General features: G+C 38.6%; 1 protein-coding gene across 5 annotated transcripts in view; it reads left to right on the forward strand.

Moving 5' to 3' along the window:
* Nucleotides 1-14,978, forward strand: part of Mvl (Malvolio) — a 1,196,163-nt gene that overhangs the window by 1,087,577 nt on the left and 93,608 nt on the right. For 2 of the 5 annotated variants that reach the window (XM_067759811.1, XM_067759819.1), the window contains 2 exons: nt 4,611-4,995; nt 5,055-6,990. The exons of 2 other annotated variants lie outside the window; for them this stretch is intronic. In XM_067759811.1, coding sequence (XP_067615912.1) covers nt 4,611-4,749 — 139 coding nt within the window. In that variant the 3' untranslated portion in view covers nt 4,750-4,995; nt 5,055-6,990. Of the gene's footprint in view, nt 1-4,610; nt 4,996-5,054; nt 6,991-14,978 lie in introns of those variants that run through there. One more of the 5 variants, XM_067759812.1, reaches the window with a different exon arrangement.

Genomic DNA, 14,978 nt, shown 5'->3' on the forward strand with positions numbered 1-14,978 from the left:
TGTTTATTTCGACAAAAATTTTTGATTTGATTTTTGTGCTCATCGAAAGAATTCACAATTATATAGCACCATGCCGCGAATTACGATAAAAGGTGGTGTGTGGAGAAACACTGAGGTAAGCATTTGACGCGATTGGTTATTCTTGGCCGTTTATTAACTAAATTGATAACTTTCAGGATGAAATCCTCAAAGCAGCTGTAATGAAATATGGCAAAAACCAGTGGTCACGTATTGCATCACTGCTGCACCGCAAATCTGCCAAGCAATGTAAGGCACGCTGGTACGAATGGCTTGATCCTAGCATAAAGAAGACAGAATGGTCACGGGAGGAGGATGAAGAGTTTTTGCATTTTGTTGGTGGTGAACGTTTCAATATTTTCCAAGGTTTGGCATTAATTTCATTTTTATAGTATATAATTATTTAAAGGTTGCGTTAATGCTAGAACAAGTACATTGATTTTACGTGGCAGTGTTGAAAAATTTTTGGAAGAAACTGAGCTTCGTTACATGATGCTATAATGCTTGTGCGGTGTACAATTAAACATGATTCTGTTGTTGCTGGGAAGTCAAAATACAAATTGAAAAAATCTTAGGGCCTCATTCTCTATTACGAAACGAACTTTCGATGCGGATCAGAGACGAATCGCTAGTGTATTTGCACTATGTTAAACAATTGCAACTTATCACTTGACAATTACTTTTGCCTTCCTGTTTGTTAGAAGGGAGGGATGGCCTGAAGGTTTAATGTGGCCACATAAATCGTTGCCGAGATGGTCGGGCTGGCACTTTAATGGTGCTGTGTTACCGGAGCGTACCGGATCTGTATCCGGCTAAAGGACCATCACATCGATAACACTCCCCAAAGCCTTCGGGGAGCAACCTTATCGCTACAAAAACAACAACAACATTGTGTCCAAATCCAAATACCGAAAAAAAACTATAAAATTTGTGTCAGTGAAATGATAATTATTGCTTTTGGTTGTTAGTTTTGAGGCATCGTCATCGAGTTCCTTCTGACCGTATATGCCGGTTCTTTTGCATTCTTTTACATGCATAAAGTGCCGTTGAAGCCTTCCTCACCCTCTCCTCCACGTTGAGCTTCCATGACAGCTTACTGTCTAGGATCATTCCTAGATATTTTGTGCAAGGTTTCTCCCGTAGGGTCGCCCCTCCTAACTTAGGCCTCGTCCAATTAGGGACCTTGTACCTCTTTGTAAACAAGACCATATGCAACGTCATCTGCGTAAACCGTAAGTTTTTCTGGTCCCTCGTAGAATCCCCTAAGCAGTTGGTTAATGACCAGCGTCCACAGCAGAGGTGATAGCACCCCTCCCTGCGGAGTGCCCCTGTCCACTAATTTCGTGGCTGCGTACAATCCCCATTGCGATGTAATCTTACTGCAGTTTAACATGCAGTCGATCCATCTGGGTAAGGCTGGATGTACTTTAACGTAATTAAGACCATCAATAATCGCCCATTTAGAAAGCCCCGGCAATGCTTAAGAAGATTTCTAGAGCATATTCCTTATATTCCAGGGCTTTTTCTATGCTTATTACCACCCTATGCAATGCCGTGTCTACTGACTTGCCTTTGGTGTACGCCTGTTGTGTTGTGGAGAGCAGCTTTTCATCCACGTTGGACTTTATGTACACATCTATCAGCCTCTCAAAGGTTTTGAGCAGAAATGATGTTAAGCTATTGGGTCTATAATCTTTGGGATACACGTGACCGATCTTCCCCGCCTTTGGTAGGAAAGCCACACGAGCAGTTCTCCAAGAGTGCGGTACATGATTCAGTTTATGCACACATCAAATATTATTTTAAGCCATCCCACGACCGCCCTACTTGAAACTTGTAGCATGGCCGGACATGTACCATCTGAGCCCGGTGATTTCACCACCACTACGTGATCCTCAGTAGTGTAATTAGGCAGCATATATGAATGCAGCTGTTTCCTTACCATTACTACAGCTCGCACCCGTTCTTCCGTTTGCACATATTAAACGCCAAATCCGCGCGCGCTAAGTCCAGAAACCTTTCCTCCCGATGGAAGCCACGGCTCCTGGATCAGCGCGTTAGGAGAAGGAGTTCGCTCGACGCCACTTTACTGTGTTGGAGGTTTATCTGTAGGACTCGCAGCACCAATGGGCTGCTTGTCCCCCTCCAGCACCTTCATCGTGACGTCGTCGTTCTCCCCTAGCCCTTTTGGTTTAGAGTGTTCGAAGCCCCCTTCAGCCTCTTGTACCTGTTGTGCCGGGTGTTCCTCTGTGCGACTCACAGCACCATCTGGCTGTTGGTCCCCTTCTAACACATTCGGGGTGACGTGGGCTACCTCCACCTGTCTTTTTTCCCTTAGGCTTTTGAGGTCCTTTTCGACTTCGCCCACGTCCGGCGTGTTAGGACTTTAATACCCGCAACTTCTTTTCCTGAGTCGCATATAAATTTTGCCTGTACCTAAGGACATTTTTCCAAGCTGCGCGTACAATATATCCTCCGCCTGCTTGTTTATTTGGAAGATGTATAACTGACCTTCCTCCGTAGGCCGAGATACAGTAAGTACCTTCCAATCCTGTGTCGGTATGTTCCGATTCTGATTCTGCAAAAGTCGCAGTGTATCCTCCGACTTCATCACGCACGGTATCCATACCTTAACTTTTGGTACCTTGGGGATTTGCGCTTTATCCACCATCTCAAAACGCGCGTTCGTGCCCTGCCTTTGGAGGTTTGGAACCACTTCCCCCAGCCACCGCAAGCTCGCGATGTTGTCGCACGCTATCATCTTCATACCATTATACCATCCCCCGAATAAAAGGTTGGAAGGAGCTTACTTGGTTATCCCCGCATCATCTTAAGCATTAAGCTAATAAGCTCCTTTTCTACAGATCTCCACCTTTCACTAGTCATCTGTTCGAAAGGACTGCTACGATCAACCAGCGCCACAGTCAGTGACTGTTTTGCCACATCACTCATCTTCTCGGGAAAAGCCGGCGTCTTAGTGTTATTTCCCTTTGGCACCTCCGAGAAAGCCAGAGTCTTAGCTCCCTCTAGTACCTCCGAGAAAGTCGGAGTCTTAGCGTTATCTCCCTTTGACTTATCTCCTACTTCCATAGTTGGAACTTCCCTCTGACTCGCAGCCTTCGAGGTAGTTGCTACCTCGCTATTGGGGCCCATCTTTCTTACAGCTTTGGGCCTACTTGTCTTGTCTATGGGACTGCCCTGCGTCGCGGCTCTGGGACTGGGCCCTTTCTGCCTCTTGAAAGCAGGCTTGTCGCCTTCCGCCGAACGTTGCCTTTTAATTCTGCCATTCGACGCTTCTTCCTCCTCATACCGGTTGCAGAACCGAGGGTTTCTCGCAGCAAACCTTTTGAACTGCCTTCGACCTACTTCTACCGCCTCATGAGCCCATGCCAAGCGCTCGATCTCCTCTTCTGTTGGGTCCACCACTGCTCCCAAGCGTTGTACAATTCTTAGTACTGCACGGTACTTCGAGAGAGCTCTTTGCTCCGTACCCTTCTCCACTCTTCTACTCCTTTTTCATTTGTGTGCTTCTCCAACACGGAGTTCATTGAATTAGCACTACTCTCGCTCCCCGAGTCCGACGCATCGCTTAATGCGTATTTGTCGTCCTTGGCTTGCGGCTCAGTTCTCTTCTTATCATCGTCCTTATGAAAATTGGGTAATGAGTCGTTCACCTTGGTCGTACGACCACCAGCCCGACAAGGCGGGCTCAGCGGTCCAGTATTATATACGGTGAAAGAACCGTCAGTCACAGCAGCGCCCCTTACTGTGGTAAGGCCATCAATACTTCCCGAGGTGGTCCGGTATCGGGAAGGCTCCGTTCGAATACAGCCGAATTTATCCCCTGGCTACAAATCGTCCAATAGGCACGGTCCGCATAACACCCTGGATTAGGGGGTTGGCAGTTCTTGGTCACCGACATCCCGCCGCCCTCCTATGAGGCGAAACGGCGTAGATGCCAGTCCTAAACAGCTCCTCCTCATAGTCGGGCGCTATGGAGATCGGCTAAGCCCTCACACCAACGACGATTTTCGTTACAATTGCTAGTGCATGCTCTCCAAGATGTAGATCCTGATCGAAAGTCACACCCAAAAAGTTTAGGGTGTAAGACAGTCGGTAGGGTAATGCCATATGGTCGATATTTGGCGCGGTCATGTTTTAAATAAGGTCACCGATGATTTGGTTGGTGAAAATATCAGGTTTCGCGAGGCGACAAAACTGGAGAGATTGGGGAGATAGCTGTTTATTTTATTACAAAGCTCATCGATGTAGGAAACAATAGCATAGGCGTAGAAGCAATAGTGATTCCTGGTGGTAAAGGTAGCTATTGATATGTAGAAGTTAAGCAGAAGTTTGAATATGACTTTTTTTAAGTTATAGCAAAAAAAAGCGTTGAGGATTTTTAATATCTTACCAGGTACCTTCGTACATGTTTCTAAGAATGAAGAATAAAACCTATTCAAACTCAATTTTCACCAAGACAAAGCCGCTGAGACTTCGCTATACTTTAACATACAATACGTTACCCCATTTTAGCACAACTATCATTTTTTGATTCTATTAAATTTTATAAAATGTTTCTTCCTCTACAGTTCTATTTCGGTATTGGATGGTAAATATGGCTTTCGCATTTTCTCCATCAATAACTGTGAAAAGGTGGAAGAAATCTATGCGTGTAAATCTCACATATTATCTTGGTCGAGCGTTTCTTCAACAGCTCTCTCGTGGTGATGGTGACAGCAGAGAAACCCAACTGTTTAAAAATGTTACACTTCAAAAAGAATCAAAATATCTGCCATTGCGTCTACGGTTCAAATACCCACAGTATATGAATGAATCGATTGCACCTAATTGTCTTCCTAACGGATAGTATACATATTCATCAAATCGAAAATATTGCACCAAACGAACTGGGTCTGAATACTGAAACAGTACACATATTCAAAATCGATGAGGAGGCTGTGATGATGGTATAGGGTGAGTTGTTGAATAACATACGAAAACCACTTTAACCCATCTATACATTTGCATTACAGCTAAAGCTTTACAAACAGCAAAAATTGCTGGCGCCAAGCAATTGGAAAAGGCAGTGAAGCATTCATCACACTGTACGGATGGTGTAAAGTTAGCAACTGCTGTTGTAACAGCTGCCACCGACACAACGGTCATCTCTACTTCGCCGAGTAGCGGCTCGTCCGACTATCTATCGAAGACAGTATAATCATATCTTTTGCCAACACAGGTTAGCGATGTGCTTGCACAGGAAAAGATTTCAATTGGAAAACAAAAACCAACTAAGAGAGTTTATTTATTACTAAAGTATTTACTTTTCTTTATATCAACAGTATTAATTTAAGTTGCAATATCACGTACATATATAATAAGGGATGTGATACGATTGCTGTCGGAATTAGATTTGAAACCAATCAATACTCATGCTAAGGGTTGTAGAATTATTGCTTGAATAATTAGATTTAGAACAATAATAAGTCTGACATAATTACAAGTCGTACATTTTTAAGTTCATCAATTACGACAGCAATCGGATTCCACGACACCTTTGAATATTCATGATCTGAAAAAAGAGTAAACCTAATCTGCATTTCTACTAAGCTTTAAGTTGTAGATTATTCAAATAATTGGAGTTTTTTCTAAAGCTTAAAATTATTTTCTGCTCGCTTAGAAAAGATTTCAATTGGAAAACAGAAACCAATTAAGAGAGTTTATGTTATTATTAAAGTACTTACTTTTCTTTATATCAATTGTATTAATTTAAGTTGCAATATCACGTACATATATAATAAGGGATGTGATACGATTGCTGTCGGAATTAGATTTGAAACCAATCAATGCTCCTGCTATGGGTTACAGAATTATTGCTTGAATGATTAGATTTAGAACAATAATAAGTCTGACTCAATTACTAGTCGTACATTTTTAAGTTCATCAATTACGACAGCAATCGGATTCCACGACACCTTTGAATATTCTTGATCTGAAAAAAAAAGAGTAAATCTAATCTGAATTTCTAATTAGCTTTAAGTTGTAGATTTAAATTGATTCAAATAATTGGAGTTTTTTCTAAAGCTTCAAATTATTTTCTGTTCGCTCGGAAAAGATTTCAATTGGAAAACGAAAACCAATTAAGCGAGTTTATTTATTATTAAAATACTTACTTTTCTTTATATGAACTGTATTCATTTAAGTTACAATTTCATGTGCATATATAATAAGGGATGTCGTGATACGATTGCTGTTGGAATTAGATTTGAAACCAATCAATACTTCTGCTAAGGGTTGCAGAATTATTGCTGGAATGATTAGATTTAGAACAATAATAAGTCTGACTCAATTACCAGTCCTACATTTTTAAATTCATATTTTATTTTACTTTATTACTTTCAAATTCAATTACGACAGCAATCGGATTCCACGACACCTTTGAATATTCTTGATCTGAAAAAAAGAGTAAATCTAATCTGAATTTCTAATTAGCTTTTAGTTGTAGATTTAAATTGATTCAAATTATTGGAGTTTTTTCTAAAGCTTAAAATTATTTTCTGTTCGCTTGGAAAAGATTTCAATTGGAAAACGAAAACCAATCAGGCGAGTTTATTTATTATTAAAATACTTACTTTTCTTTATATGAACTGTATTAATTTAAGTTACAATTTCATGTGCATATATAATAAGGGATGTCGTGATACGATTGCTGTCGGAATTAGATTTGAAACCAATCAATACTCCTGCTAAGGGTTGCAGAATTATTGCTTGAATGATTAGATTTAGAACAATAATAAGTCTGACTCAATTAATAGTCGTACATTTTTAAGTTCTTCAATTACGACAGCAATCGGATCCACGACACCTTTGAATATTCTTGATCTGAATTTCTAATAAGCTTTAAGTTGTAGATTATTTTTTCTAAAGCTTAATATTATTTTTTTGCTCGCTTAGAAGAGATTTCAATTAGAAAACAAAAACCAATTAAGCGAGTTTATTTATTATTAAATTTCTTCTGTTTTATATGAACTGGATTAATATAAGTTCCAATTTCATGTACATATATAATAATATTGAAAATTCAATTTTTTTGGTTCATATTTTATTCATATGGCTGCTCCAGGTAAAGTAAATCTGCAGGTAAAATTCACGTTATATGGCGGTTATATAAATGGTAAAACCGCAGTAAAATTGATTGTCAAATGACTCGAAAATGTAGAGTGAAATGACGGAAAAATGACCGCCATTTGACCAGCATTGTGACGTGTGTGAGCAGCACAGTACTATGCTCACATCCTATAGGTGGGAGCGGAATGCAAGATCACATTAATAGGAACGAAACGGAAAATTTGGTCACAAAACCTAATCCGCCCATGCAAAAATGACTATGAATATAACCGCTGCAGAAAGTCACAATGACCGTAAAATGACTAGTAAAATGACGTGGAGCGTTTTTGCAGGGCTTTGAACATCGTTCTCGTTTTTGTGGCTCAGGACAGTTTCGCGACAAATGTCCTGCCTTATTACAATTGTAGCATATCGCTGTTTTTCTCTGATTCTCTATTTTCGTATTTGCCTTTGTCGGCCCTTCGTTTTGTTTTACATTTGCAAAATTCGTGCTTTTCAAATTATTGTGCTTACAATAATTCACAATCGCTCGCAGCAATTCACTACATGTTTGATAGTTATGCACAGATACACACTGCTTTAAACCGTTTTCGTTTATACCATTAATTATGTATTTTATTATTGACGTATCGTCAACTTTACCTCGGCGACCAGTCGCCAATACACGATAGTAAAATGCTTCTACACTTTCACTATTATTTCTTTTCATGCTCATAAGTTCCATATGAATGTCCGCAGCATTCAAAGAACATGGAAATTCGTTTAGAAATTCGTACACAAAATCTTGCCAATCTGTAAAGATTTCCGCACTGGCATCTATCCACATTTTTGCAACACCTTCTAGTTTCGTTTGTATTACATACAAAAGAATTTTAAATTCCCAACAATAAACACTACGCAGTTGGTTAACACGGTTTATAAATTGTTCTGAATTTATTATCTTTTTACACGGATCGTACGACGGTAGAATTGCAATTATATTACGAACCATGGTTCAACAATATACAGGTTGGCTCATCTGTAAAGCAACAAAATATGTCTGTTCAAATTGTCAAAATCTGTGTATTGGTGTTGGTACGAATGGTATGGAATGGAAACATAAAACTTAGCAGTTTTTGTATGTGTAAGTAAAATGTTGCCAATGTGTTGGTTTCATTTTGAGTTTGCCATCTCCTTTTGACAATCCCTTCGACCATGCAATGACATAAATAAAATCAGCTGATGAGATAAGCCAACCTGTACATAATTGAACCATGTTACGAACGTCACCAAAAACTGAAATTCTCTTTCTATTATATTCTTTGTTTACATTTGCAAATTCTTGCGACGTTATTTGTTCTTGTCTTGTTGGCATTGCACTTATTCTTATTTCGTTACTGTTCACGTTCGTTTGCTGTATTGGATATGAATTTGCCGCTTCATTTCTACAACAAAAATTTTGTCCGTTACCGATTGAAATTTCGTTTGACCATCTCGTTGGTATTTCAACATGTTGTTGCGCGTTCATGTCGGTTAGCATTGTATCACTGCGCGGTAGGTTAGCGTTGACTGCGTTTGCGGCAGAGAATATTGGCTGCGGCGTTATCGTTTGCGCACCCCAATGAACGTGTCTGCTACCACTTGCGCTAGCCGTTGAATTATGAATTTTCTGCTGCTCTTGAACGTTTGGCAGAGAAAATGCGTTGTATGGAGTTGTATACGTATGAACTCCGTATGACGTTGTTGGTACAATATATGCATTCGAATTTCCATATAAACGTTGACCATATACGTCGGTTGATGGAATTAGCATATTCGATTACCCTTGTACGTTGGGCAGAAAAGACGAGGAGTACATAGGCGTGCTACCATAAAACGTCGGTAGAAAAACGTTTGCTTCTGTACTTCTACACGCAAATCGTGTTTCGTTTTGCAAAGGTGCCATTATCATTGCACTATTTGCCGTAGTTTCGATGCATGAATATGAAGATGCAGGCACCGTCATTGTAACTGGCGATGAGCTACTCAGTGGCCTGTCTTCATGCTATGTAAGTACGAAGGAAATTCGACTTCCTGACTATTTTTGCTTACGTTTGTACTATCATTTAAAGCACTTGTGAAACGTTCCTCACTGAAATGTTCGCATAGTCTTTCCACGAGTTGCGATTTATTACTGGGGTGGATAAACCGATGTCTCGCAATTTTCGACGTAATTGCTCAACTTTTAAATAACTGAATTTCGGCATCATGATTTACATATTTTATCAACCCGACCGATCGACACAACGCATGAAAATTTACGTTCGTATGCGTGTTTCAGAATTTCACAATTTTTTTTCTTGGCTTTTTAACGAAGCGCGCAAGCATAAACGAATGGTGCTTAATTGTATATTACATTCGTGCGTGTATTTTTAACTTTTATAGCGCGCGAATTCAGCTCACTTCTGAAAATTGTCACGACACTAGTTGTTAGAGTTTTAATTATTACTTTAATAATTCATTTTGTCAGGATTTACAGAGTTTAATATATATATATTTGATTAATTTCATTTATTTGAATAGGATACGAGACGCTCTCAGTGAAAACTCATCTGCCTTGCAGATGCCGTTCGGAGTCGGCATAAAATCATGTAGGTCCCGTCCGGCCAATTTGTAGGGAAAATCAAGAGGAGCACGACGCAAATTGGAAGAGAAGCTCGGCCTTAGATCTCTTCGGAGGTTATCGCGCCTTACATTTTTTTATTTTTTTGTGCATGCATGTGTATTCATTTTATGGAAATAACGTTTTACCAAATAATCAATGACCTTCAGCCTAGAATAATTCTGTACATACATCATACAAGTTGATGGTGATTAGGGATAATGGAGCAAATATATATTTTCATATTTTCTCAATTTTTGAAATTTTTGTATGAAAGGCGGGAAACATTGCAAATTTCTCCAGCATGGCTGATTTGTAAACTTTTATTAGCTCTTAAGGAAAGATATTTAGTATTTTTATTTCTTATTAAAAAATGTTGCATTCGCCACTTAAAAATAATACTCATAATTTTTGTTACGTATTTCATATTTTGAACGCAAACATTTAACTTTTCATAAATGCACACATCATTTTAGAGCGAAAGCAAGTAGGTACTTAGTGCTCATAGTATATTCATTGATACAACTTGTACAACGTTTATCTCATTGTGCTTCTCGATGAGACATGTGTATGTATGAATTTCTTTGGTAACGATATGAATGCGCACATATATAACGCAGACAAAATGCGGGTACTTACAACTTCTCTTTGCATACTATTACTCTTACAACTCATTGGCGTGTAGTACAATGGATATTGAGACAGTATCAGTATGTCTCATTGTACATTCACGTGTGAACGCATTCATGCAGGACTCTACTCTGAATGAATAATACAAGATGTCCCAGAAAATGATAGAGGCAATGCAAACGCCCTCGCTAACATTCGATATCCACTGCTCAATCAATGGCTACAAGCCATATCCCAACAAACATTTAGGTTAGACTACTATTGGAAAACGAATCGAATTCTAATCTACATCTCTAGTAGAATGTTATAGTTACAGCATCCTGGGAGTTTCTTCTCTATATCGAGAAAGTGTTAGAGTTCCCGTTACCTACATTAGTATTTATGATTCTTTTTTTCCGGGAAGTGGATCAGGAACCGATCTATTCGAACAAATTCTATAAATTTTTCGATTTGCATGAAATTTGGTATATATTGCATAGATTAATATTTAATACACTTTGTTTTTCGGGAAATGGACTAGAACCGATTTGTTTGAACAGATTGTTGTCATGGTTCGATTTGCATCCAATTTGGTATATACTTTTTTCCTGAAAGTGGACCGCAGTCTATTCGAATCTATTAGAACAAACTAAAACCATTTTATTCGGTTCGATTTGCTTGAAATTTGGTTTATACATACATAAGTAGCCGTTTGCATAGATTAGTATTTACGACACTTGTTTTTTTGGGGAATGGACTAGGGACCGATCTTTTGACCGATTAGTATTTACGATCCTTTTTTCCAGGAAGTAGACAATGGACCGATCTATTCAAACAAATTATATCATGGTTCGATTCCCCTGAAATCTGGTTTATAGGTAGCCCTTTACCTACAAAAATATATATGATTCTCCTGATCTTTTCGATTTGAAACGAAAACACTAAAAACTTTAGTTTTCCTCCATTTTTACCCAACGTTTCGCCAAGGAGTTTGGCGAAACGTTGGGTAAAAATGGAGGAAAACTAAATGTTTTAGTGTTTTCGTTTCAAATCGAAAAGATCAGGAAAGCCTATAAACATTCAAATAATTAAAAACTGGTCAGAAAATTAAAAGAAGCATATATATGATTCTTTTTTTTCCGGAAAGTGTACCAGGGACCGATCTATTCGAACAAATTATATTCATTTTTCGATTTACCTGAAATTTGGTATATAGGTAGCCCTTTGCTTTTGCCAGAAAGTGGAATGCAGTCTATTCGAATCTATTCGAACAAATCAAAGTGAGCATCTCCTTTTTATTCGGTTGAACCAAAAGAGGGTGCACGTTGAAGAAATTACGTCATGCAGTTTCCAATGATGGAAATATTGCCGCAGCTGGACAAATGGTAATTTTATTAGCAACGTATACAGGAAGTCCTCGGCATATAATACGCGCAAGATTCTATGGCGTATGTTCGAAGGTATAAGCGGCCAGACCTCTTAATCTCCATGAAATCAATTATGGAGTAAAATATCCGGGTGCCTTTACCCATGTCAGAGCCCAACGCACAGACATGAACTTGCAGCTCGAGGTTTCTAGCAAACTCTTTTTAAGTCTTATGAACGTCATCACGAAGAATTTCATTTTTGGAGAAACTCTATGCTGGATGTACTCAATTGAATGGCCAAAAAGAGTTTTACAACATTCTAGCATTTTGATTTCGATAAAGCAAAAAATTAAACTTACACAAATTGATAGCATTATCTAACCGTTTGTCTCTCGCCGCGTACGGACGTGTTTTTTATTCGCTCTCATATTTTCACATATTCTTCAAATTCGATGATTTAAAAAATCATATAATGGACTCTTTGAAGCCATCCAACAACAACTTAAATGTTGCTGATACATATAGTTGTCTGAGTGCCAGAAATAGTGCGCTATTTCTCCCCATAGCACCCAACAACAACGACTTAATGCAAAGAAATCTTATGGAATTTCCCGCTACCCCACTTGGCACAGTGCTCCCTAATTCCCCTCTCTGTAATCTCACAGTTAATGCTTCGTCAACTGCACCTACTACTACTCTTACATCATCTGTTGCTATTACTCAGACGCACACATCAAAAATTCTCTCTACTAGTTCTACTACAAAGAAAACTTCTTCACCTGCATCTACATCTACATCTTCTTCTAAAACACATCATCTTCTAAAGTCGCACATTCGTCTAAAACTACATCGAAATCTGGTACTACTTCTACATCTAAAACTAAATCTACCGTATCCTCATCTAAATCCACTAAAGCAGACGCTAACAATCATAAAACAAATTCAAATATGCCCACTGATAATACTAATAAGTCTAATGCTCAAAAGGTTGACAACAATGCGGCATATGCTAATACAAATGCTAATTCAGTGTCGTGCTCTGCCAAAGATTATCGAAAAGTAAAGATGTTGCTGGTGCAAACTTCAGTGGAAAGCAGCGGAGCTTCACAAAATTCTAGTAGGTCACTTTCACCACACCAAAAACTTAAATACAATTTTTAACATAATTTAAGCACACAAAATACACTGATTGTAGTTTTAGAGTTTAAAAATGTAAATTATGAACACATTAGCTGAATAAAAAGTGTACAAATAATTATTAAATAACAAATACAGACAGTGGTATTTAACAAATTCTGCTGTGGTAAGTGGTGAATGTGACCTACTAGAAGTTTTGTGAAGCTTGCTTCACACGATTTTTCGTTCCTGCAACATCTTTGCTTTTCGATAATCTTTGGCTCTGCTGGCAATTTATCGTATGCTGATGCTGCAGCTAGCGCAGCTAATAATGCAAATAATGTAGATGAACCATCTGTTGAGGTTTCTGACAGACAACTAAAGAGTGCAGCAAAAGAAATAACACAAAAATCGCGTGTTGTTGTTAGTGGTAGCAATGGCGAATTAGATGTATTTGTGCGGTATAAATGGATTCATGTGTCCTCGTTTAATACGTCTGTTACTGAGGAGAGTATTGTTAATTACATCTCTGATCACTTTGGCATTGCTGCTTCTAATATTGCTTGTTTCAAATTAGTAAAGAGAGATATTGACATCAAGTCTTTAGTGAGACTCTCTTTCAAAATTCGAGTGGTTGAAAATGAATACAGCAAACTTTTCAATGCTTCTCTTTGGCCCACTAAAGCGCCAAATACACGACACGAACATTTCCGCGAACATTCCCGTTATGTCATGTTTCTGCGACCTTTTCTGTCATGTATGGTGGTGTTTGCCAGTTCGCGCAAATGTTCGCCAAAAATCAAAATATTTTAATTTTTGGCGAACATTTGCGCGAACTGTTCGTGCGTGTATGGCGAAATAGCTCATAATCGTAGTAATTTCTGAACGGAACAGACGTGCGCGGAAAAGTAAAATGGACAATAAAAAATTTCTGAGTGAATTTATTGAAATGTATAAATCTTTACCATCATTGTGGCAAGTAAAAAGCAAAGATTATTGTAAAGAATTAAAAAGAATAATAAATATGGCAAAATTTTTTGTAAAAGTTGGTCAAATGTTGCCTTGCTCATACGAACATTAAACCATTATTTGCACCAAATTCTTTTTTTGCGATCTTCTCTCTTTTTTTTACGCTTAATTGCCACAGCGAGCAATATTCCTGCAGCACAATTGTTGTCCGTATTCATCGCTTTCTGAAAGAGAACTAATGTTCGGCCAAAAGTTCGTATGGTGTATGGCCAAAGCTGCGAACAAGATTGCGGAATGTTCGCGGAAATGTTCGTGTCGTGAATTTGGCGCTTAATGTATACATTAAACCCTTCCGTTTTTTTTCCAAAAGACGTAGAAATTTCCGCGGAGTCGTAGATTTGTCTGATACCTTTCGTAATGATCTAAATGTCTATTATCAGAATGTTAGGGGTTTAAATACTAAACTAGTGGATCTTTTTCCCCGAAGTCATGACTTCTGTTATGACGTTTTGGTTTTTACTGAGACATGGTTGAAACCAACGGTGTTTAACTCTGAGATATTAGCAGACTCATATGAGATCTTTAGAAAAGACCGACAAAACAGAGTTGGTGGAGGCGTTTTAATCGCCGTACATACCAGGTTCTCTGCTGAGGAAGTGTATTTCGATGATTCTGCTGATGTTGAAATCCTCTGCGTGCGAGTTAAACTCTTATCTACTTATAAATATTTTGTAGCGTCTTATATTCCGCCTCAGTCAGATATTTCTATATACCTAAAACACTCTTCCCTATTAAAGTTTATATTTGCTATGTCTATGTCTGTTGACTCTCTCTTAGTGGCTGGCGACTTCAATCTGCCCTTTGTGTCGTGGAATTTTATTGACGGAATGCTAGTTCCCACTGCTTCTAATGTTGTATAATAAATTTGGCAAATATCTTGATTTAATATTTTCAGACGACACATCGAATTGTTCTGTAACTCGATGTGATCCAGTGGTGTGACTTGAGGATGTTTATCATCCAGCACTTTCAATATACCTGGATTGTCTCAGTTTACCGGTGCGGAATACTACTGATCCGAATGCGTCTTCTCGCCGGTTTCTGTTTAGGAAGGCCAATTGGTCTTTACTAGTCGATGAGGTCTCTAA

Source organism: Eurosta solidaginis, chromosome 1 (genome assembly GCF_040869045.1).
Source record: "Eurosta solidaginis isolate ZX-2024a chromosome 1, ASM4086904v1, whole genome shotgun sequence".
Taxonomy (NCBI): Eukaryota; Metazoa; Arthropoda; class Insecta; order Diptera; family Tephritidae; genus Eurosta; species Eurosta solidaginis.